General features: G+C 45.3%; 1 protein-coding gene across 2 annotated transcripts in view; it reads right to left on the bottom strand.

Annotated features, from left to right (window-relative positions):
• sgo1 (shugoshin 1) overlaps positions 1 to 16,730 on the bottom strand; it is a 41,467-nt gene extending 24,737 nt beyond the window's left edge. For both annotated transcript variants that reach the window (XM_084312421.1, XM_084312422.1), the window contains exons 1-3: positions 16,598 to 16,730; positions 16,241 to 16,394; positions 15,062 to 15,261 (exon numbers count right to left, since the gene is read on the bottom strand). In XM_084312421.1, the coding sequence (XP_084168547.1) occupies positions 15,062 to 15,261; positions 16,241 to 16,382 (342 nt within the window). In that variant the 5' untranslated portion in view covers positions 16,383 to 16,394; positions 16,598 to 16,730. The remainder of the gene's footprint in view (positions 1 to 15,061; positions 15,262 to 16,240; positions 16,395 to 16,597) is intronic.
• Between the last annotated feature and the right edge of the window lie 9,033 nt (positions 16,731 to 25,763).

Here is a 25,763-nt window from a genome sequence, read left to right as displayed (position 1 = left end):
TTTTTCTCTCTCAGCGAATCTCTTAGTTACAATAGAAATGCACCATGTACTTGCATCGCAGGTAGAATTGGACCTCATATAACGTGTTGATTATATTTATGCATAATATATATAGTTATTTTTTGTAAATATCTTTTTTTATTTCCATGTCTGTTTTTGGTATGTCTGTATAAGTCTTTTGTATGTTTTATATGTCTATATGTCAATACGAAAAAGAAAAATCTTGGATTTAGCATATTATGCTGTTGAAAGATGTCTCTTGAATATTTGTGCAAAAATATATACCGATATATATATAAAAAAATGTAATAAAAAAAGATTGTATAAAGCAGTGTTGTATTTGTTTGTAGGTGAAGTAATGTTATTTCCAATGTCCACACATTGCTATTATTAAAGGTTCTAAACTGTCAGGTATTCAACTGTGTGGGTATCAATCAAGCAGGAAGAAAGACTGTCAGGCTTTAAAACTGTGTAGGGGACCCAGGCCTAGAACTGCGCCCTGAGAGAGAGGTTCGAAGGGTCAAAGTGGGTATCAAACAGGAGGGAAGACTGTTGGGTTTTAAACTGTGGATACCAAACAGAGAAGGTAAAGATGACTTTAAATTAAACAGTAATCCAGAACTATTTTATTGCACTGCTGCATCATTTTACTGTCTATTCTATTCTATTTTATTGCACTGCACTATTTTACTCTGTCTATTCTATTTTACTCTGTCTATTCTATTTTACTCTTTTTATTATTGTCCATTTTTAAAACTGAATCAATCCATAAACAAGGTGGACTATTGGGATGTTAGAGACGAAAAATGCTCTGAATTTCATAAAAGTCAGACAAAGCTTTCCAAAAGCTCAAACAGTGAACTCCAAGCCCACGTGGTTGAACTAAAAATTCAAAGAAACAGACTAAGGCCCCGTTTAGACGGAAACGCTAGCAGGTGAATCCGCAAAAATATTTTTGCGGATGTGCCTTTCGTTTATACGGAAACAGCGTTTTTACGGGGTGAAACCGCAAAAAAGTGAGACTACCTTCCAGGGTGGAATTCCTAGAAACGCAAAAGCTTTGCGATCTCGTCTAAACTATCAAAACGTATAAATCTGTTAAAACGATGACGAAAGGGTTGTCACGGCTCTGGTCGCTCGTACTGCTTACGTCACAGGTAGCAGGTATGCGCCAGTAGCCGAGACGTAAACAAAGCAAGTATGTCTGACTTATATCAACGGAGATCACCTGAAGGCTACATTGGCAGTACTTTTAACCCTTTCACTGCCACACGACAGAAGGTTACCCCTTTACTATCACACAACCGGCTGTCGTGTGGCAGTGAAAGGGTTAAATACACAAGAATCTGTTCCGCGGCGTGAGTGGACCCACTGTCTGTGAGTGACTCTGCTTTGGTGCAATCACATTCCCCATCCACAGTCTGCGAATCAGAGGCAGAGTAGGGCGGGTCTTCACAGCACGTCATGTGACATATGCGCCAATCGTGTGACAGCGGGTCTCCGTCGTTACAGCGTCGTCTGCACGGAGAATTCCACCCCAAAACGCTCGTCTAAACGTAAAATTAAAAGTGAAACCGCAAGATGACTTTTGCGGTTTCTGTTCACAAAACGCTCGTCTAAACGGGGCCTAAGAAATGACGTAAACAAAAGAAATTTCATCAATGACAAAACTGAGGAAAACAAAAACAAACCACGTGAACTTTGGAAATTACTCAATAATCAACTAGGCTGCAGTAAAAAACTTAAAACTAGATTCTCAAACATAAAGACGGACAACACACTCATCACAGACAAGCTATATGTAGCCAATTACTTAAAAAATGTCTTCACAAACATAGCCACAACACTGGTAAACAAACTACCCTCCCACTCAGGGCATTATGGGGTAGAACACATAGTAGCATACTACAAAAACCTAGGGATCTGCAAAGACATCTTCAAACTAGAAATGGTAACAACCGATGAGGTACTAAAAAAACTGAGCGCCCTCCAACCTAACAAGGCCACTGGCCATGACAACATCCCCTCCAAATTCCTCAGAGACTCAGCAGCCGCCATCACCCCAGTCATCAGACACATAATAAACCTCTCCATAAAACAGGGACACGTCCCCAAGGACTTCAAAATTGTGAGTGACCCCTCTGCACAAAAAGGGCAGCAAATTAGACCCACGCAACTACCGCCCTGTTTCTATTCTTACCTCCATCTCGAAAGTCATGGAGAAAATAGTCTACGAACAGGTCGAAAAGTACCTGGCGGAAAAAAATCAAATTTACGAATTCCAATCTGGCTTCAGAACATCCCACTCCACCGACACATCCTTCTCTATTTGAACGACCACATCAAACAAGAGGTGGACACGGGCAAATACTGCGGCATGGTCATGCTGGACCTACAGAAGGCCTTCGACACTGTCAATCACTCCATTCTGATTGACAAGCTAAAAGCAATTGGTTTTGATGCAATCCTACCTGGAGGGGAGAGAACAGATGGTGGAGGTAAACGGTACTCTACCCCCCCCCCCTCACAGTGAGCTGTAGTGTTCCACAAGGAAGCATAGTAGGACTAGGGCTGCAACTAATGACTAATTTGGTAGTCGACTAATCTGCCGATTATTTTTTCGATTAGTCGACTAATCGAAAACCAATGTAAAAAAAAAAAAAAAATAATGATTTTTTTTCTTTTTTTTTTAAATTACCTATCTTTGTGAAAGTGGCTTCTCAGCTCTGGTCCAGCTGAAGACAGAGCAGAGGAACAGATTGGACATTGAGCATGACCTCAGAGTTGCTTGTCTACCATCACCCCAGACTTTGAGACTCTTGTCAGGACCAAACAACAACATCATAACATGATGATCCCATAGCAAATTAAAATAATGACTCATGAAACATTTGAATTTGGATCTTTAAGCCACTTTAAATGAAAATGTATTTGAAGAACAATACAGCAATCACTCATAACAAGATAAATAAATTAAATAATACAAATTAAAGTGGAAGTGTACTTTAAATAACTTTTGTTTGCTGTGTGTGAGAGGAGTCCGTGTGTGTGTGTATGTGTGTGTGTCTTACTCTGATCGCTGTGTGAGTGAGAGGAGTGTGTGTACTAGGGCTGTCTTAAATGCTTCGAACGTTCGATTCGATGGCACAAGCTTCGAACATAAAAAAAAAGTTAAAAAAGAAAAAAAAAAAAAAAAAAAACTGTAATTTGTGTGTGTGTCTTACTCTGATCGCTGTGTGAGTGAGAGGTGTGTACTGTGTAATTTGTGTATGTGTGTGTGTCTTACTCTGATCGCTGTGTGTGAGTGAGAGGAGTGTGAATGTGTGTATGTCTTACTCTGATCGCTGTGTGTGAGAGAGAGGAGTGTGAATGTGTGTGTGTCTTACTCTGATCGCTGTGTGTGAGTGAGAGGAGTGTGTATGTCTTACTCTGATCGCTGTGTGTGAGTGAGAGGAGTGTGTATGTGTGTGTCTTACTCTGATCGCTGTGTGTGAGTGAGAGGAGTGCGTGTGTAATGTATTGTGTGTCTAGTCTGATCATCATCTCCTGCAGGGGAACAATGTTTTCAATGTCCAAAATTTGCTATGGGATCAGCATGTTATGATGTTGTCTGGAACCCTGAGAAGCCACTCTCACAAAGATAAGTAGTGCACAAAAAAATAATAATAATAATAATAATTAAATAAATTTTTTTTTTTTTTTTTTAATGACTAATCGACGCAACAATTTCTCGTCTACGATTTTTTTATAATCGACGTCGTCGATTATGTCGACTAATCGTTGCAGCCCTAAGTAGGACCGCTACTGTTCCTAATTTATGCAAATGACATGTCGTCAGCTTGTGACTGCAACTTGTTCTTGTTCGCGGACGACTCAGCCCTGCTGGTCTCTGACAAGAACAAGTTACAGGTTGAAAAAACCCTCAGCTCTGAACTCGGCAGAATCTGCACCTGGCTCGCTGATAAACTATCATTTTACACCTGGGTAAAACAGAGTCCATTATCTTCGGATCAAATAACAAACTCAGCAAGACCGATGGCTTCTCAGTTACAGTGGGTGACAATTATTGTCACAAGGAAAGATGAAATTACATACCTAGGTTCCATCCTAGAGGCAAATATTTCCTGTGACAAAATGGCATCCAAGGTAATAAAAAAAGTCAACCAACGAACTAGATTCTTGTACCGGATCTCCTCTCTGGTAAACAAGAATACCCTGAAGACTCTGGCAGGAGCACTCATTCAAGGGTACTACAACTATGCTTGCACCTCATGGTACCAAAGCACCTCAAAGGCGCTAAAAACAAGATTACAAACATCACAAAACAAACTGGTCAGACTTCTACTTGACCTTACCCCTAGAACCCACCTCACCCCTGCCCACTTTCACAACCTAGGATGGCTTAGAGTAGACGACAGAGTACAGCAACTTGCAATGGGCATGGTCGCGTGTAGTCTTTTACCAACAAACTTGCAGTTCCGCGTTCGAGTTCTGCGATCTGATTGGCCACTGACGTACGCTCTCTCTACGCCCAAACAGCGCGTTACGCTAGTTCTGCTAACAGCCTGCAGCCTGCTAGCATTATCCAATTCATATCAATCGAAAGAATGTATTGTTTTCATCTCTCTATATTAACCCTTTAATCGCCAATGACGTGTTATGACGTCATTCTCCGCCATGCGTAATCTGCCAATGACGTCGTACAGCGTCTTTGAGATCAATATTTCAAATATCTGTCATGGGAATCATATTTCACCCACGGAGACTTGACGGGTGCTGTAGATCACCTCTCAACGGTTCAAGACCGCCATCTGGTGGCCGATCGGCAAATTGCCAAAACCGGAAGTGAGGAAGTGGTGCTCGCTCCATCTCGACACACTGGATAATCGATCGGTTGCCATAATTCGATAAACAACGTTATTTGGACGTGTATATAGTATTATACAACCTGGAAATGGATTGCATATATCAACAACCCATAATAGCAATCTTTTTGCTCCACGCTCATCACCCAACGCTACGAGGAGACTGGGGTGAGTTTCAGCCTGTTTGTTTACCATTTTCGATACAAACTGCTATGATCAATATATCACCCATACTACATGATTCATTTAATGTCGGTCATTGCATTATAAACGACCCCCCCCCCCCCTCCGGTCAACATCAGATGATGAGTCATGACGTTTAGGACCTTGGACAATTGAACATTTTAATCTGACGTCAATCGCTAGCAAACTGCATTTGATGATGTAATATATGCATAAATGGCTATATCACGTTCTAGGAATTACTGCAGAAAACGATAAAAACATATTTATACTCTAGACAGTATTTCTATATGAATGAAAAAGTAAAACGGTCCTACACCCTGAACAATAGCTAATCGATGTTGAATGGGCCATAGTAATGTCAATTTAACAATACAATTTAAAAAGTTATAGCCCTGCAAAGAAGGGGAACAACTCCATAGACTTACAGTACTGGCAGAGAGGGGATTAAGATGAGAATAATCTCCGGCAGATAAAGGGTTAACGTGATTCCATCAACACAACATAAATGTTCAAAACACGACAAGACAGTTTGCATCACTTCCCACGGTTCTCGGCATTTATTCTACCGGTAGTGCGGTAGTTGTTGCCACGTTATTGGGTCTTTGGGTGAATACTTCATTGGCGGGGAAGAAGAACACTGATAGCGGTGTGTGGACCGTCCTGCGAGCCCCAGGCCACCACCCCGCGAGCCCCAGGCCACCGTCCCCAGGCCACCGCCCCGCGAGCCCCAGGCCACCGCCCCGTGAGCACCAGACTAGGGCTGGGCGATAAAACGATAACAATAACTATCGCGATAAATTTCCTCGAAATAAACAACAGTTTCGATATCGATTTTCCAAGCTTGGATATGAGCACACGCACTAACAACCAATCAGTGAAGGAGATGGCAGACAGCGGAAGGAGACCCACGCTGCACCTCTGGGTAGAGAGGTAGGACTCAAGTAGTAAACAAGGCTGGCTAGGATAATTAGCTTGCACGGCGCTATTTTATAGTTTACGTGCCGAGTAGGTGTGTGGCGTGAATTCTGAGGCCACGGTTATAGTAGTGTGGGGTATACGGTGGACGTCGTTGCAATGTATTGGGGCGGAACGGAGTATTTTAGGGTCATATTTAGTACATTGTCATGGGATACACCGCTTGCTCTGATTAACTGCTAACGTGCGCGGACTGATGACGACATCAACTCGAGACATTCGCAGCAGCAAAACAAGTCTATTAATAGCCCGTCCATCGGCGCAGGGCATAAGAAGTTAATTAAACTTGACAGACATTATATCGACGATAATTATCGATATAGTTATATGAAAATAATTTTATAATTTTATCACGATAACGTTTTTGGCCATATCGCCCAGCCCTACACCAGACCACCGCCCTGCGAGCCCCAGGCCACCGTCCCGCGAGCCCCAGGCCACGTCCCGCGAGACTTGTTACCTGTGTGCCTAAAATTCAACCTGGTCGCGTTCCGTGGGCCTCGCGGGGCGGTGGTCTGGGGCTCGCAGGACGGTCCACACACCGCTATCAGTGTTCTTCTTCCCCGCCAATGAAGTATTCACCCAAAGACCCAATACCGTGGCAACAACTACCGCACTACCGGTAGAATAAGTGCCGAGAACCGTGGGAAGTGATGCAAACTGTGTTGAGTTGCGAGGCCGAGGCGAGAACGACAGGACGTTTTTGAATGGTGCGATATCCGTCCAACACTGCAAGATCGCACAATAATGAGGTTGTGTGAACATTTATGTTGTGTTGATGGAATCACGTTAATATAGAGAGATGAAAACAATACGTTATTTCGATTGATATGAATTGGATAATGCTAGCAGGCTGCAGGCTGTTAGAGGTAGAACTAGCGTAACGCACTGTTTGGGCGTAGAGAGAGCGTACGTCAGTGGCCAATCAGATCGCAGAACCCGAACTGCAAGTTTGTTGGTAAAAGACTACACGCGGCCTGGTCTACAAGATACACTATACGCAGGGCCGCCTGGGAGAAATGCGAGGCCCTGTGCGAGATTTAAACGCGAGGCCCCCCCCCCCCCCCCCCCCCAAAAGGTAAAAAAAAAGAAAAAGAAAAAAAATTTATACAGTCAACATATTCGTAAATAATAGCGCTGCCCGAGGCTGGGCATGATACAGTCAACATATAGCAAGAGAGAGAGCGAGAGAGAGCTCCCGTTCTACAGTCAATATACAGTGTACAGAGAGAGAGACACATTGGAAAGAAATTGAAATGCTATTTGGCCCTAAACAGAGAGTACACAGTGGCAGAATACCTGAGCACTGTGACTGAAGATCCTTGACTAGGTACAGACTCAGCGAGCACAGCCTAGCCATCGAGAAAGGCCGCCATAGGCAGACTGTGTGTGTTAGAAAGAGAGAGAGAGAGAGAGAGCATGTGTGTTAGAGAGAGAGCATGTATGAGAGAGATAAGCAAAGATGACCCCCTAAAGCAGGGGTGGCCAACCCGCGGCTCGCGAGCCGCATGCGGCTCTTTGCCCGTCAATGTGCGGCTCTTCCATCCATAAAAAAAATTTAAAAAAATTTAAAAAAAAAAAAAAAAAAAAAAAAAAAAAAAAAAAAAATTTACTTTTTCATTTTTTTATGTCACTCATTCCATAAGGACGTAGAATAAACATTTACAACTTTTTTTTAAATGGTCCATTTGCATGTTCTTGGTATCTGAATCTAGGGACATATATGGATCAGTGTCAGAAATAGTGTGTCTGTTACTAGGCTTGAGTAAATTGTAATGAACCAAAGGAGAATATCAATTCTATTTAAAAAAAATATTATCTTTGACTGTAAATAACACCATGCTAAAATTGACCAGACCTGAAAAATCTAAGCAAATGAATAAAGGGAAGATGATTAAACAGAAGGTTTTGTAGATACAGTACTGAATTCTGCCATCTTTTTTATAATGTAAATTTCTCCACCATTTTTCATCATATTGCAACACCGTTTTTTGCAAGACGTTCACAGAAAGGTAGAGAAACTAACTGCGTTCTGTTTTATGGCAATAACGTTCAGGTTTGTGGGAGATAATCCCAAAAAATAAGAGAAATTAAAAAGTAAATCCAGAAGTCAGATGATTGACAGGGGCTGGTGTGAGCTGGGTAGGGTAGTTTTTCGAAATTTGAAAGCCCTGAGTCTCTTCCTTCAAAAGACTACACTCACTTTTGGCTGTGCCACTTCCTCCTGTCAATATGCGCCGGTTTCAGACTCAATGCCCTGAGATTTCTATAATCTTATATTTCACTAATAACAGTTCAAATAATTGGTAAACAAACATAATGCTGAAAATATACACTTTTACTGTATATCTCGGGCTTAAGAGGTTAACCCTGTGAGGCCCAAATTAAAAAGAAATTAGCAACTTCAGAGGCCAGAGGGTGGGACATATAAACACATTTACTATCAAATAGCATTGTGAGGCTGAACAACAGGACCAATTGACTATACATGTGCTTAAAGGGGAACTATCTTATAAATGGCTTTTTTCAGTGTTTACCATTGTTTCTTAGCTATGTGGACTTATATTAATAGGATATATGTCTCTAATTCTCATATTGGCGAATTCTTCCAATTCTCCTCTCACAATATTCACCCTCACTGAACTGAGTCATCTGAAAATGTGCATATCTGTGATGTCAGAGATTTCTCAGCTGCATAATAATGTGGCAGTTGATGTGGCAGTTGGCACCAGGCCACACAGTGGTTGGAGCCCAGCCTCAAAACGGCTTAAGATCTTAAGGTAGAAAAATGCGGTTTTTAGTACTTGATTAGAAATACAAAACAATGCATTTTTTTTTGAAAAAAACCTAGGTGTTCCATAGACTCACAGGAATTGTGTAAAAGTGCCCAAATAGTGAAAGAAATAGTAAAATAGTTCCCCTTTAACATTTTTTAAATAAACATTATTTTTTTAAATGGCTAAAAGTGATTTTGTAATTTTGAAACCGTGGGTCTCACAGGGTACTTTTAACCCTGTGAGGCCCAAATAAAAAAGACATTAGCAACTTCAGAGGCCAGAGGGTGAGACCTATAAACACATGAAGGGTGCCGTGACTGAAAAAAAAGTTGAGAAACGCTGGTATATGGTGTGGCTCTTTGTGGTACCACAGTCATTTTTTTGTGGCTCTTAGTCTCTGACTGGTTGGCCACCCCTGCCCTAAAGGATATTCAACTTTTAATGAAAGAACAAAACAGAAGGAAAAGATAACTTCACAAAGGCAACATGAATATACATAGATCCAAAAGGACAAAGATCAACACTTAAATCCAAAGAGAAGAGGGTCTATACCAGAGAAAACAAAGCAGCAAGGAGCCAATGGCCGACAGCTAAAGGCTAGCCAGGTAGGCTACTGACACCAGGCCACACACAGCTTTGGCCAACGGCCCAACGCTACCCAAGCTACACAAACGACCAAGACAATGAATTCACACACAGCACATGTCGTATCTCCAAATGTTGTGAAGTAACATATGTTTTGCCTGGAAAAAAACATCGTTATTAACAAAACATTCGGGAGGGGAAGGAAGGAAGAGTGGGGTAATGTCATGATTTTCATTAATCTTACCTGCACCAAGGAACGCAGGGCGAAAGGCCGCAACACAGGTCTCCACGCATACAGGTGCTGACACCAGGCCACACACCGTTAGCTACTAGTAGTACTACAACAGCTAGTCGGCCAGTTTAGCTCCAGAGAGAGAGAGAGAAAGATGTCCACGGCGGGAATAGAATAGAGTTATAGAATAGGTTAAAAACTCACCAAACGTCCAAGAGGATGGAGACAACCGCGTGGAGTTGACGAAGTTCATCTGCCAAACGACCATCCTCTTCATCTTGGCTGTATGCGCTGTCTCTAGGTTAGCTAACGCTAGTTAGCCTTTAGCTAAGCTAGCTACTAGCCGACATCATCATGGCTATACCATGACAAGGCTCCGGCCATTTGTCCCGCCAGCGAGAGGCCTTTCGTCAACGTTCCTTGGTGACCGACCGACTGATAATGACCGACCTCTTTCTTCGTCTTGGCTGGCATAACTAAGCATAATAGTCAAAAGCTGCACGCGCGAAATAGTCAAACGCAGCTGACTCACGCCGGCGTACTACACATGATGTAAGTAACCACTCCCTTCGTTGAAACCAATAGTATGTCTGCTGCAGAGCCCCAGAGGCTGAGCTCCAATAGTGAGTATGTCTGCAGACCCAGGAACAAGTCAGACACATTCTACAAACGTGTCTGATGTGAAATATATAAGCATATAAGCAAAACTAGATTTTGGGTCTTTGATGAAAAAGGGCCTCGCGGGAAGGGGGGCCTCGCAAAAAAAATATATATATTTTTTTTTTTTTTTTTTTTTTGAGAGGCCCCCCTTCCCGCGAGGCCCTGTGCGACCGCACTGCTCGCACACCCCCTGAGGCGGCCCTGACTATAAATACGACTAAGGTACCCATGTGCGCCTGGGGAGAAGACTAAAATATATTTACATTTGTTAGCCATAATAATTAGGGATGCACGATAATTAGGGGTTGGGTCGATAATTATCGGGCCGATAACAGCTATTATGACAGCATCCCGTTTTTTTTACACTTTCAGTCGGGGCAATGGCAAGCCGAAAACGGTCAAAAATGTGGTTATTTGAAGTTTGGATTATTTTTATTTTTTTACAACTGAGGTAGGTCGATTTTTTAGAGACTAAAGTACCGAAAAAAGGTACCGTTGGGTACCGGTATCAATTCACAGGTACCGGTACCCATCCCTACTGACAAAGCACAATACCTGTTGGTTTTTAGTTCACTCATTGTTCAGGGAAACACATTGTTAATGACATTGACGGATTGTGAATTTTGTGATTGACTCAAATTATATTTATTTGGAAAAATAAATAGTCACTTTATTTGAAGAGTCAAAACTGTTCTCTTGGTTTTGTTTTGTTCATAGTAGTAACGCTCATGCCATGATAAATCTGGTTAGGTCAAAACTACAGGAATATACATAAAAATATATATATATATATATATATATATATATATATATATTAAGGCTGTCAAATATATCGCGTTAATATCGCGTTAACTCCCGATTCTATTAATGCCACTAATTTTTTTAACTCAAGATTAACTAAAAAAAAAGATTTTTTTTTTTTTACTAGACTTCACTCAGGTGTATTATTGATGCTCTCATTGATACTATGTTTGTTTCTGAAGTGTGTGTGTGTGTGTGTGTGTGTGTGTGTGTGTGTGTGTGTGTGTGTGTGTGTGTGTGTGTGTGTGTGTGTGTGAGTGAGATATAGAGAGAGAGGGGGGTGAGAGAGATGAGGAAGGGGCAAAAGAGAAAAAGAGCTGGGAGAGTGTGTGTGTGAGGGAGAGAGGGGGGTGTGTAATTAATCAGCCCTTGTGTGTGTGCATGTAACAAGTTCCTAACGTTTTCTTTCCCCTATTATTTCATGCACATTTTATTCATTGTTTTAAATTATTATTTTCTTTTAAGTTATTTTGTGCATCACTCTGTTTTGAATTTGATGCAAATTTGCAATGCATGAGGGTCATCCTTTTGTGTTAAATGGCTGCACAAAGCAAGCATTTGTTGACTCGCATGTTGATAAGAGTATTAAAACTTGGAACTTGAAAAAGATCTGTTTAAGGTAAAAAAAAAAAAAAAAAAAAAAATGCGATTAATTTGCGATTAATCGCGAGTTAACTATGGACAATCATGCAATTAATCGAGTTAAATATTTTAATCGTTTGACAGCACTAATATATATCGGTTATCGGTATCGACCTTGAGGAGCAGAAAGTCGGTATCGATATCGGTGGGTCAAAAAAATCTATATCGTGCACCCCTAATAATAATAACTTAGTTTGCGCCTTTCATAAAACCCAAGGTCGCTTTACATAGGGTGATAACAACAATAACAAACACTGTAGACAGACACACATTAAATGTGGGAAGTTAGGGGTCAAATGGCATGTTGAAGAGGCGAGTTTTAAGGATTTTTCTTTTTTTTAAGGAGTCCAGAGTTGGGGCGTTGCAGAGTTCTGCAGGGAGGGAGTTCCAGAGGGTGGGAGCTGCCACCAGGGTTTCCGTTAGCCGGTAATTACCGGTATTTGACCGGCAAAATCTGCTGAAGTCCGTCATATTTAATCTCTCCGGTCTTAATGTCCGGTGAAAATAATTCACTCTAAGCACAATTTGATTATTTGAATTGTATTAAAATAGGCTAAAATTAAATAGTCTATGCGATGAACGAAACAATCATTACATTTGTTTCATCGTTGCTTCACCAAGCAGGTATAATAATGTTGTCAGCGGGAGCTTAGTGCTGGGTTTGCGAGTGCATGCAGCTGCAGAGCCACAGAACCCACCAGCTGTGCCGGCACAGTGCAATACTCCAATTCAGCCATTGGCAATTCAGCTGTTGGGTGGGGGGCGCTGCTGAGCGGTCCCCAGATAGGACCTGAAAACAGCTGAATCTGCGGCTCTGCAGCGGCATACTCTCGCATATAAGTCGTTGGGAGGTGGAGAGTCATCACGCAAACCCACGATAATGTTGCCGTCTCTCTCTGCCAAATTTCTCAGTTCTTCACTTGATATAATTAATACAAATGTCCAATAAAACGGAATTCGTTAGCTCATAAAAATGTGATTATAACAGACTGCTTAAACAGACTGCTGTTTATTAATGTCGAGCCGACTGCCCACAGACACCTATTTGATTTAAAGTCAGCAGCAGCACGGAGTCTCTGGACTTATTTTATTTGGAATATAATGACTGTATACGCAAAAGTAGCCTAGTTTTAAGTTAAAATATTATAAATCTACATGCCTTGAGGATGTCATTCTTTATATAGCCTGCCTAGCCTATCAATTGTTTTAAGCTCAATAAACTCTGACCGGAATTTCTCTCATTGGACCCTGAGACCGACAACAATTTTTTCTAACGGAAACCCTGGCTGCCACACTGAAAGCTCTGTCCCCAAAAGGTCTGCAGTCTGGTTCGGGGAATGGAGAGCTGACCAGTGTCCGAGGATCGCAGGGACCGTGACTGAGTGTGGGGGTGGAGGAGGTCAGTGAGGTACTGAGGTGCCAGAGCATGGAGGGACTTGTAAGTGATGAGGGTTTTGTAGGTGATGCAGGATTTGATGGAGTCAGTGAAGGTGATGTGTAGCCATGCTAGCGATCGAAATTATCAATCCATGCCAAAGCTAGATATACGTAAAAGGTGAAAGACTCACACTCATGCTGATTTGGCTAAATGACATCCGGCTGTTCTCGTTTGAAGCAACTTTTAGTTGTTTAGTCATGGGAGTGCCATGGTTTCTCCATTGAGCCCCATTATACTTTTAGTCAGGAGAGTGTCATGGTTTCTCCATTGAGCCCCATTCTACTTTTAGTCAGGGGAGTGTCATGGTTTCTCCATTGAGCCCCATTCTACTTTTAGTCAGGGGAGTGTCATGGTTTCTCCATTGAGCCATGTTGTAAATGTTTAGCACATCAGCTAAAAAGTAGAGAGCAACTGAGCCTTGTGATTCAGTGGGTATTGCTGATTGGCTTGAACGCGGTATGTTTATAAACAAGAAGAAACCAGTCTATATTGTTTGTTACTTATTTAATTTCTTTATGTAACCGGATGAACAGGAGAGGCAGGCAACACAGTGGCAATCGCTTCCACTCTCTTTTAGCATTTTACAAAAAAAGCTATGATTAATCCAAAACGAAACACCCACAGGAAAAGTACAGCATAGCCTCAATGTTCTCCATTGTGTTGTGTAGTTGCGTCTCTCACAAAATGTGAAATGTACAGCAGCAAGCGGAGTAACTCCTCCCAAAGAGGGCTCCCCTTCGTCTCAACTCCTACCTACAAGGGTGTGTTGTGTACTGGAAAAACAATACAGGCAACAGGGCAAGATACAAGACGGCAAGACTATCCATCCTGTAGCGTACCTGATGGTCCGTGGAAAAGCCCCATTCGGGAAATCATTGGTCGTAGACGTGCTTCGCATTTAACAAAAAGTTCGGAAATGTGTGTTTGGTAGATTATTTCTCTGTTGTAACAATGCTTCTTGGCAATACATTTTACACCGTTGGAAAGCTTCAAGTTCAAGTTCTTTAATAGTTGTCATACAGAAGTACAGAATACTTTCATACAAAATGCTTCTTACTGTTACGCTCCAGAGACTGTGCTAGACAAGATAGTATCAAATAACATAATAACATAATATAGCATGAATTTAGAAGAAGAAAATGAGGTCACAGTGTTCGGTATAGACATATGTACAATGTTCTGAGTTACCATATAATATACAATACACAATACTATGCAGTGTACTAATGTACAGTACTGTCTAGTGCAAAGCAGAAATGGGATGAGGTACAATTTTAGGTACAATTTACAGTAAGGTGTACGAGTTGTAGTGCAATCCTTCATCCATAAATATGAAGTGTGGGGAGTGGGTGCTACAGTGTGTTTGTTTAAAGTGGGTGTGTGCTATAAGTGTGTGGAGTGGGTGCTACAGTGTGTTTGTTTAAAGTGAGTGTGTGCGTGTGGATGTGTGTGCTATGTGCGTTTGGTGGTTGTTGTTGTGTAGTGTTCATTCATTGTTCGTTTAGCAGCCTGATGGCCTGGGGATAGAAGCTTCTTCTGAGTCTTTCTGTGCTCGCTTGTTTATTTACCTTTTAAATGGTGCCCCATTTGTAAGGAACATGCATTTGTGGGATGAGCAGCGCAGAGTATGTGGGTTGCGCCCATGAAAAACTTGCCAAATCTTATTCATACAGCTTATTCTGCAGTTGCTACGGACTCTTGTTTAGTGTTGTTTGGTGGATTGGATGACTGAAGTCCATCAGTAACAAGGAAGGGTTAGGGTTAGACATATTGGCAATTTTACAATTAATTAATTTAACAAACAGTCAGAAGCCTCAGTAGCGTGTGGAAGAACCATACCTGGAACTTTTTGTTCTATGTTTATATATATATATATATAAAAAAAAAAACAGACCCTCACCTTTGGAGAGCGGGCCTCCTGTTCCTTGAGCTTCCTCTTGAGCAGCAGCAGGTGGAGGAAGAGGGCTTGCTGCTCCCTCTTCAGCTGCAGGATGATGTTATAGGCCTGCCTCAGCTTCTCCTTCTCCTCCTGCAGCGCCACCGCCAGGGCCTTGTTGTTCACCTGCACCTCCTGCAAGATGACGGGCTTCGCATTGCCCGCTGACAAGACAGAACCACGCGGCTTTGATTAGGTAACAAAAACGATTACAGTAGGCTATATGTATCACAAGTCCTTCTGGCTCAGTTACTTCTAATCTAACGTAGAACCCAGTGGAATTGCTAAATGTTCCCTTGGGCAGACGCCATCAACGTGCGGCTGACATTTTTTTCTGAGGAAAACTCTGCATCACAGAGTTCAAGTTCTTTATTCGTCAAATACACAACAATACAGGGGTTGTAGGTAATGACATGTTTGTGTTTCCAGCTCAGACTCAACCGTGCACAAATAAGAAACAACAATGAATACAAGAATGGTAACAATAAGTAGTAGCAGTAAGATAAAATAAAAGGAGGTAAGATAAAATAAGTGTCTTGTGTATAAGTGTATGTGCATATTAAGGTTCAAGAGTTTTTAAAATCGGGCTGCTGGTTCTTGTGCGGATGCTCCATGTACTGTTTGCCAGACGGTATAAATGTCTGGATGTAACAGTACTGTGATGAATTGAAAATGGGGGACCCTGATGTAAACAAGACGAAAGTCTTTCTCTGGTCTGCATCCCCTTAACAATTGTGTGTATTGAGCCGTACTGTATTGTACCCATTCTGCAATCTGTTAATAACATTTTCAATCAATTCAACCAAACCCCTCTACACATATACGACTACATCTGTATGAATGAATGAAAACTTTTTAACAGATTGCAGAATGGGTACAATACAGTACGGCTCAATACACACAATTGTTAAGGGGATGCAGACCAGAGAAAGACGGTTGTCTTGTTTACATCAGGGTCCCCCATTTTCAATTCATAGTGACATTTATGACATACACAACATCATGCCATTTATGGCATAGGGACATACATGATGTATCTCTCTACATGTGTATGTACCACCACTATATCAGTACTAGTACTACTACCCTACAAAGGCAAAAGGCTTTTTGACAGTGCAGATATATAGGTTTTAAAGCTCGTACCACTGGTGTTGTTTATTGTTTTGAAGCGCCCCCTGCTGGGCGCTGCGGCACTGGCCAGCCGCTTGTTCCTCTTCTCCTTCATCTTCTGCTTGATGTCCTCCAAGCTCTGCTCGAAGGACTTACGCCCCCGTTCCCTCGCCATGGCTGAAAGTCACTTTACAACACAAGAACGCATTAGCCGTTGGAAACAAAATAAACGGAAGCATTAGCAGCGTACAACTCGCTAGTATGTGTTGTTCTGAAAACGAACGTTAGCCAAACAGTGCAACAAGGCATCTGGCATTAGCTGATCACGCTAACAGTTAACTAGTTAACACATTCAGTCGTTTCAAAACAGCTTGTTGAATTTAAACCCACCTGGCTAGAAAACGTTATTCAGATAATAAAAACGAATTGGTTCGCAAAATGTGACTTCAGTATAAGGCGGCCATGACGTGGCTGGGTAAGAAAATAACAGATTTTAACACGACTTGTTTGTCGTTGCGAGTTGATATTCGAAATGTGTGCTGCGAGCGTTGATTGGTGGTAACGCCGTAGCCTCACGTCACTTCCTCTCTGTACCACTTCCACCACTAGATGGCGCTAAAACACAAGGCCATCTCAGAGAGGAGTATGTATGTAGCCTGCCAATTTTAGTACAGATAGGCTTATGTTACCTTTTCGTGTCCAATGTTACTATGAACGTCGCGTTTGTACATCTGTACTTGAAGTTATAGTGACAGGAGGGTGATTTCCCCCAGTGACTAGGCATCATGTATGATGATGAATTGAAAATGGGGGACCCTGATGTAAACAAGATGAAAGTCTTTCTCTGGTCTGCATCCCCTTAACAATTGTGTGTATTGAGCTTTGATTGATTGATTGAAAAGTTTATTAACAGATTGCAGAATGGGTACAGTACAGTACAGCTCAATACATACAATTGTTAAGGGGATGCAGACCGGAGAAAGACTTTCGTCTTGTTTATATCAGGGTCCCCCATTTTCAATTCATCATAACATATATGACATACATGACATACAGATAGACAGTACTGCTACATCTATACATTTATGACATATCAGATTTGCAAATACAGTACTGTTTGTGATACAAAAGTGTCCAGAAAAAGAGTGTATATACATTTGGCGTAGAAACTGTACATTGGAGGAGGTTGGGTGGGTGGGGTTGGGTGGGTGGGTGAGGTCTGTACATTGGAGGTGGGGGGGGGGTTGGGTAGGGGACACACACACATTTTACACTGTACATTGGAATACTGACAAAGCCTTACTTGGTCATTTACTGTACAACTAGGTTAGGACATTTGTAGGGGCCAGTTTTGAATTGCAGTCTCACGTAGGTGTTTTTTGAGAGTGTTTTTGAAAGTGGGTAGTGATTCACATTCCTTTACAGCTTTAGGTAGGGCGTTCCACATTGATGTGGCATAATTGCGAAACGTGTTTAGTCCCTTGTTTGAGCCGAATCTGGGTTTTACATGATTTGTGGAGCTCCCTCTGGTGTTGTGATCGTGGTATTCACTGACCTTTGGGAAGTATTTTGACATGTACATGGGTACCTTGGTCGCGTAGTGTATCTTGTAGACCAGGCCCATTGCAAGTTGCTGTACTCTGTCGTCTACTCTAAGCCATCCTAGGTTGTCAAAGTGGGCAGGGGTGAGGTGGGTTCTAGGAGTCAGGTCAAGCAGTAGTCTGACTAGCTTGTTTTGAGATGTTTGTAATTTGTTTTTTAGTGCCTTTGAGGTGCTTTGGTACCATGAGGTGCAAGCATAGTCGTAGTACCCTTGAATGAGTGCTCCTGCTAGAGTCTTCAGGGTATTCTTGTTTACCAGAGAGGAGATCCGGTACAAGAATCGCGTTCGTTGGTTGACTTTTTTTTATTACATTGGATGCCATTTTGTCACAGGAAAGATTAGCCTCTAGGATGGAACCCAGCTGTACTGTATTGTACCCATTCTGCAATCTGTTAATACAATTTTCAATCAATCAATCAATCAATCAATCAATCAATCAATCAATCAATCAATCAATCAATCATTACGCTCAGCTGTTAACTAGCCAGTCTACATATCCCATGCTGTGTTGGGTATTCTGGGAGAGTCCACTGTAGAGAATGGACCTTGTCATAATGTTGTTTATTATAAACCACATCACAGGTGACCTCATGCCTCACCCTGACCTAAAATAGACATGAAAAAATATTAGATTAGGTTAAAATGTATGGTCATCATACAGCAAAAGTACAGTGTAATGAAAATAAGTTGACATCTAACCAGTGCAAGGTAACAGTAAAGTGCATACCAAAGCCCTGATTCCATACTCTAACCTTAACCAACTTCGAAAGAGGGCCTAAGCTTAACCAGTTAGAGACAAGGCGGACATTAATAATTAATAAAATAATAAAAATTTATAAAAATGTCAATCAATTAATCAATCAATCTGGGAACATAGGACCCGGGGAACATAGGGATGATCCCCATAACAATACACAGTTTAACAAGTGACTAAATTGAATATCTACAATGAAGCTACTGACTAAATATGCTAATCTGATGTGTACAGTGGTATTATGTAACAATTCATATACAGTGATACAGGTATTACACTGTGGTAGTAAGCCAGTGGTAAACTAATTAGAGTAGGTATGGGATGTATATAGATATCGTGTATACAGCGTGTGTACAGTAATGCTATGTGTAGACACCTGAATATGTCTAACAATAATTCAATGTGTCTAACCTAATTCCTTGTACTCTACTGTGTTCAGGATAACGTTGTGTAAACTCACCTCCTAATATTGACATTTAATAGTGGAGCATGCACTGGACTGCTGCCAGGGGGAGCTGGTGCGACGTTGGGCAGGGGGGACAACAGGTGAAGGACTGGCTGAAGGTGGGGCTCCTGTAGCGGAACTACCTCTTCATCGTTTTTCCACAGAAGCAAGCGTTGCATAGAGCTGGAGCTCTAGACATTAAGTATGCGGAATATAAACCCAGTCACGAGAGGCGGGTTAATAATGTAGTATGCGATAGTTTAGCTTCCAGTTAGTGCTTAGGGTACGTGTGAACCAAGAAGAAGACGTTCTACTGCCGGAGAATGCTGTGGATATTGCACGCGCTGCGTTTTAGCTAAAGTATAGGCGGAAGGCTAGGGGGTCGAGCAGACCCACAGCTTAGCTTCAGTATAGGCCTAGGAGCACAGTTAGCTCGCACGTCGCTCCACCGTCTTCCAGCCCCGCAGAGGACACAGCAACAGACGTCGCCGGACTACACCCACCTCCAGCCGTCACCTGCCTAACGTCAACCCAGCCCGCCTCTTGCTGTCACAGGTGACAAACACGGGACCGTTTGACGGCCATCTCACCACACGGACGTTCTGTGTGAGAGCAGGCCGGCACTTGGTTGGTACACTCAAGCCAGGTACAGTTAGCGCTCCGAGCGCTGGAACTTTATCGGCGAACATTCTCTTTGTCGAGAGCGTGCCCTTTAACACTTTGAGCGCCACGCCGGGTTTTCCTTTTTACCCGCTGAATGCCACCATCGGTGCCAATGTTAACGTTAATATCGCCTAATCTATGTTTTAAATTATGGCTATGTGTCTAATCTGCCCATCGCATTATCAAAGACTATTTTCCAGTCAGTGCTGTCAAGGCAGATTGTTTTTTTATTGCGTCGTTTCCGTTTCAGAGCATTTAGAAAAGCACCCGTTTTCAGATAAAAAAACAGCCCATTCTGGAGCATTCTATGAAAATCGTCTTTTACTGGAATATTCCACAACGTTGATATTCGTCTGCCTTTTTATGAATCGTTTTCAAATAAACGCTAGATGATCAATATTATACGTGCACGCAAGCACATTCGAGCCGCGCACGGATAATCGCCCCGTTGATTTCCTCTCTGACTTTTACAGTGAAACCGAAAGAGGACATTTCACAAAACAGCTTATAACTTCATCAAAATTAGTCTGATTATCCTAACACTGATAACATAGAGTCCTTACCTGACATCAGATGGTATCCAACTGGTATATTCCAATTCCTGATCACCATTCGAAAAAATCGATAAGTGTGGATCCAACGCGATACAGTAGAACTCCATGATCCGCAGGGCTCAGAGGATCCAGAATGAACTGTGGTAACCCCGGCTGCATCAGTGGACTGGAAAATGTGGAGTACCGGATTTTTTCCCCCATTCATTTTCATTGAGTCCATTCCAAAATCCCTTATGTCATCTGGGAGACGACAGGGGGCGCTTTTTTCCACAATGATCGCCGGCGCCGCTCGGCTATACTCGGGTAGGCTCGGGTGATGCAATATGATTTCAGATCGCTAAAAAAAAAATATATAATAATTCAGAGAAATCTCGTGAGTGGCTTTCAACCACCTATAAATAAACCAGAGTATTCTCGTGTGTGGCACGGAAAGTGTTAAGGGCGAAGAGAATAGGTACCAGTGACTTGGGGAATGCCGGCTTAGATAGGACTTTTGTTTCGAGTGTGGGCCCACTGTCTATTGGTTATGTTATGGTTTGTAACCGACCTCAAACGCAACGGCACAGACAGGAAGTTCAGAGTTAGCCAAATGCTAGGGCGTATTTATTTACAGAGTCAAAAGATGGAATAGGTACAGTAATCAAACAAACGGGGAGACTGCCTCCGGCAGAGTCATCAGCCGCTCTGCAGAATCCTCCTGGCGACAGTGGTGGGAATTTGGCATATGATGTTGTAGCGGCTCTGCAGATACTCCCAGCTCTTCCTCGAGGTGGGAAACGGAGAAAGAGATAGGTATCAGTGTTTTCCCCAACACACAATTAGCAGAGTCAGTGCAAACAAAAGATGTCTTCAGTGCTTCTTCTATAACACACAATCCGGCTGAGTCCAGTGCAAACAAAATTATATCTTCAGTGCTTCTTCAATAACACACAATCAGAATTATCCAGAGCAAACAAAATGATCTCTTCAGTGTTTCTTCAATAACACACAATCAGAACTTATCCAGAGCAAACAAAAGGATATCTTCTGTGTTTCTTCAATAACACACAATCCAAATTATCCAGAGGGGTTTGATTCCACTCACCCAAGTGCAACGCGTAACGGGTAACAAGGCGCAGCTCCAAACAGTTCTCCACAGAAAGGTCCTGGAGAGAATATAGACCAGGAAACAGCAACGGGAAAAAAGCAGGCAAAGCAGTTGTATTCCAGAACGACCCGACAACGATAGCAAGAAGGTCTGTGTATATAAAGCCTTCAGGGGCGCTAATTACAAACTGTGACAGCTGCGTGATGAGATCGATACTTGCTCCAAAAGCGTGTGGCGGGGAATGCACCAATCAACACGCCACCTTAAAGGAACGGAGCGCGTGGCGGGGAATGCATCAATCAACATAGTACCTTAAAGGAACGGAGCGTGTGGCGAGGAATGGACCAAACCTCACAGTACCCCCCCCTCCACGGGAGCCACCCGGCGACCAGCCCGACCCGGCTCGCCCGGATGGGCATGATGGAAGTCGGTGATCAGGCCTGGATCCACGATGAGCTGGCGGGAGACCCAGCTCCGTTCCTCCGGGCCGTACCCCTCCCAGTCCACCAGGTACTGGAACCCCCGACCCCGCCGTCGAACGCCCATCAACCGGCGGACCTGCCACTGGGGGTGACCGTCCACCATCTCGGGAGGAGGTGGTTGCGGAGCAGGAGGCATCAGGGGTCTGAGAGAGACAGGCTTAACGCGGGACACATGGAAAACGGGGTGAATGTGCATGGACGCAGGAAGCTTAAGACTCACCGCCGCCGGACTGAGTACCTTCAGAACCTCAAAAGGACCGACGAACCGGGGGTTAAGCTTCTTGGCCGAGGACCGAAGTGGAAGGTCCCTTGCGGAAAGCCACACCCTCTGCCCAGGGTGGTACGTCGGCGCAGGGACCCGGCGCCGGTCAGCCCCACGACTGGCGCGCTCCGATGACCGGAGCAGCGCAGTCCTGGTGATCTCCCAGACCCGACGGCACCGGTTGAGGTGGTCCTGTACGGAGGGAATTGCCACCTCCGACTCCTGTGCAGGGAAAAGAGGGGGTTGGTAGCCCAGGGATACCTCAAAGGGTGAGAGGCCGGTGGCGGAACTGACCATGGAGTTGATGGAGTACTCTACCCAGGGAAGGAAACGGCTCCAAGAAGCGGGTCTCTCGGCAGCCACACACCGAAGAGCAGACTCCACACTCTGGTTCATCCTCTCCGTTTGTCCGTTAGTCTGGGGATGATAACCAGAGGAAAGACTGACCGTTGCCCCCAATCCCTTGCAAAAAGCCCGCCATACCTGGGAAGTGAACTGGGGCCCCCGGTCCGAGACGACGTCCTGGGGAAAACCATGGAGGCGAAACACGTGGCGTGTCAGGAGGTCCGCCATCTCGGCCGCCGAGGGAAGCTTGGGAAGGGCCACGAGGTGAACCCCCTTGCTGAACCGATCCACCACGGTCAGTAGGCACGTGTTCCCCTGGGAAGAAGGAAGACCCGTGACGAAGTCCAACGCCACATGGGACCAAGGACGGCTCGGAATGGGAAGCGGCTGCAATAGCCCGGAGGGTGCCTGGTGGGAGGCCTTGCTGCGGGCGCAGACTGCGCAGGCCAGTACGAACTCCTTGACGTCGTTCCTCATGGTGGGCCACCAGAATCGACGAGCCAGGAAGGAGAACGTGCGATGAACGCCCGGGTGGCAGGCGAACCGGCTGGTATGGCCCCACTGGAGGACCCGGGACCGGACCGAGTCGGGGACGAAGAGACGATGAACCGGTACATTGCCTGGAGCGCGATGGAAGCGTAGGGCACGCCTTACCACCCCCTCGATGCCCAAGGTGACTACTCCTACCACCCTGGCCTCTGGGAGGATGGGAGTTGGGTCCTCAGTGGTTGGAGCCCCCTTGGAGTGTAACCGGGACAGGGAGTCGGCCTTCATGTTGCGGGAACCAGGGCGAAACGTCAGCGAGAAGTCGAACCGACTGAGGAAGCTGGCCCATCTTGCCTGCGGACCATTGAGGCGCTTGGAAGCACGGATGTACATCAGGTTCTTGTGGTCCGTCCAAATGGTAAATGGCTCCTCGGCCCCCTCTAGCCAATGACGCCACTCCTCCAAGGCAGCCACAACCGCCAGCAGCTCCCGATTGCCGATGTCATAGTTCCTCTCAGCAGGGAGGAAACGACGCGAGTAGAAGGCGCACGGATGTACCTTCTGGTCCGTTGCTGACCGCTGGGATAAGATAGCTCCTAGTCCAGTATCCGAGGCGTCCACCTCTACGATGAACTGTCTCTTGGGGTCTGGATGGAGCAAGATCGGGGCAGAAGTGAACCTCTTCTTGAGGGAGCGGAACGCAGCACATGCCGCTGGGGACCAGTCAAACGGCAGGGCGGGAGAGGTCAGCCTGGTAAGCGGTTCCGCCACTTGACTGTAGTTCCGGATGAACCTTCGGTAGAAGTTGGCGAACCCGAGGAAGCTCTGTAACTCCTTCCGAGAGGTGGGTTCCGGCCACTCCTCCACGGCCCGGATCTTGCGAGGGTCAGCTCGGGTCAAGCCTCTCTCCACGATGAAGCCCAGGTAATCGACGGAGTCGGAGTGGAATCGGCACTTCTCTGCGTTGACGAAGAGCCGATTGTGGAGGAGGCGCTCCAGCACACGGTGGACATGCTGGATGTGTTCCTCGAGGGTCTTGGAGAAAATGAGGATGTCGTCTAGGTATACTACCACAAACTCCTCCAGCATGTCACGAAGGACGTCGTTCATGAGCGCCTGGAATACCGCCGGGGCGTTGGTGAGGCCGAACGGCATTACCAGGTACTCGTAGTGGCCCCTGGGAGTCTTGAAGGCGGTCTTCCACTCATCGCCCTCTCGGATACGGACTAGATGGTAGGCACTCCGGAGGTCCAGCTTGGTAAAGACGGTAGCCTGGGTGAGAGGCTCGAAGGTGGAGTTCATGAGAGGAAGAGGGTACTTGTTCTTAATGGTGATCTCGTTGAGCTGGCGATAGTCGATGCAGGGTCGAAGGTCTCTGTCCTTCTTCCCAACAAAGAAGAAACCGGCCGCCACAGGAGAGGAGGAAGGCCGAATGAGTCCTGCTTCCAAGGACTCAGAGATATATTGATCCATCGCTGCCTTCTCAGGGACGGTCAGACTGTAGAGGCGGCTGCCGGGAAGGGGAGCCCCTGAGCGGAGGTCGATGGCACAGTCGTAAGGCCGGTGAGGCGGAAGGGCCTGAGCCCTGGACTTACTGAAAACCTCCTCGAGGTCGTGGTACTCGGGGGGTATGGTCGAGAGGTCCGGAGGCGGCTCACAAACGGATCTCCGGGGCGAGGGACAGGACGCTGCCTGAAGACACTGGGCATGACAGGAGGAGCTCCACCCCCTGATGGTACCGGAGGACCAGGCGATGTGGGGCTCGTGCAGCGCGAGCCAGGGCCGGGCCAGGACTACTGGGACAAGAGGGGATCTGGTGATAAAAAACTGGAGTCTCTCAACGTGGTTACCAGCAATGGTGAGCAGGACAGGACAGGTGCGTTGAGTGATGTCAGCCAGGCGGTGTTGGTCCAATGCGAACACCTCCAATGGCCTCACGAGGTCCTCTAGTGGAATGTTGGCCCGGGTAGCAAACTCGAAGTCTAGGAAACTCTCGTCAGCACCCGAGTCAATGAGTGCCTCCACCGTGGCCCGTTGGTCCGCCCAGGCCAGGGTGACGCTCATCAGACGGCTAGGTGGTGCACGGCTCTGGGAACGAGAAAAACGGCTCACCAGGATCTCCCGGGGTCCCGGCGAGCCTGGTCTTTTGGCCGGGTGGGGCAGTTGGCGATACGGTGTCCATCCCGACCGCAGTAGAGGCAAAGGCCGGACCTGAACCTCGCCTCCCGTTCAGCTTGGCTAAGATGTGAACGTCCCAGCTGCATGGGTTCCTCCCCGGGCACCGAACGGGAGGGGAAGGAACCACCAGTCGTGTTGGGAGCAGGGCGGACCACAGTACCGTCACGAGTACGGGGGGTCTGGGGAACCTCTGGAGGTCCCTGTCGGGTTCTCTCACGTCTTCTCTCCTGGAGGCGTCCGTCGATGCGAATGGCGAGGCTGAATAGGTCCTCGAGGGACTCAGGTTCCTCACGGGTCGCGAGCTGGTCCCTGACAGCGTCGTTGAGCCCCCTCATGAAGGTGAGACGAAGCGCTTGATCGTTCCAACCGCTCTCCGTTGCTGCCAGTCTGAACTCCAGCACGTAGTCGGTGACCCCGCCACTGCCCGGCCGGAAGGTGCCCAACCGGGCTCCAGGGTCCTGGCCACGGGCTGGGTGGTGGAAAACCCTGCGGAGCTCAGCCACGAAGTCTGGGTAGGAAAAACAGAAATCAGCCCCCATTGCCCAGGAGGCAGTGACCCACTCGGCTGCCCGGCCTGAGAGCAAGTTATTCATGTAAGCCACTCGGGCTCCCCTTGAAGTGAATCGGCTGGGTTGATGACGAAAAACCAACTCACATTGCATGATGAATGTGGCACAATCCTCGAAGTTACCATCGA

This window comes from Notolepis coatsorum, assembly GCF_963971535.1.
Source record: "Notolepis coatsorum genome assembly, chromosome: 4".
Taxonomy (NCBI): Eukaryota; Metazoa; Chordata; class Actinopteri; order Aulopiformes; family Paralepididae; genus Notolepis; species Notolepis coatsorum.
Note: the sequence above shows the minus strand (reverse complement) of the source record. Positions and strands in the feature narration are given on the sequence as shown.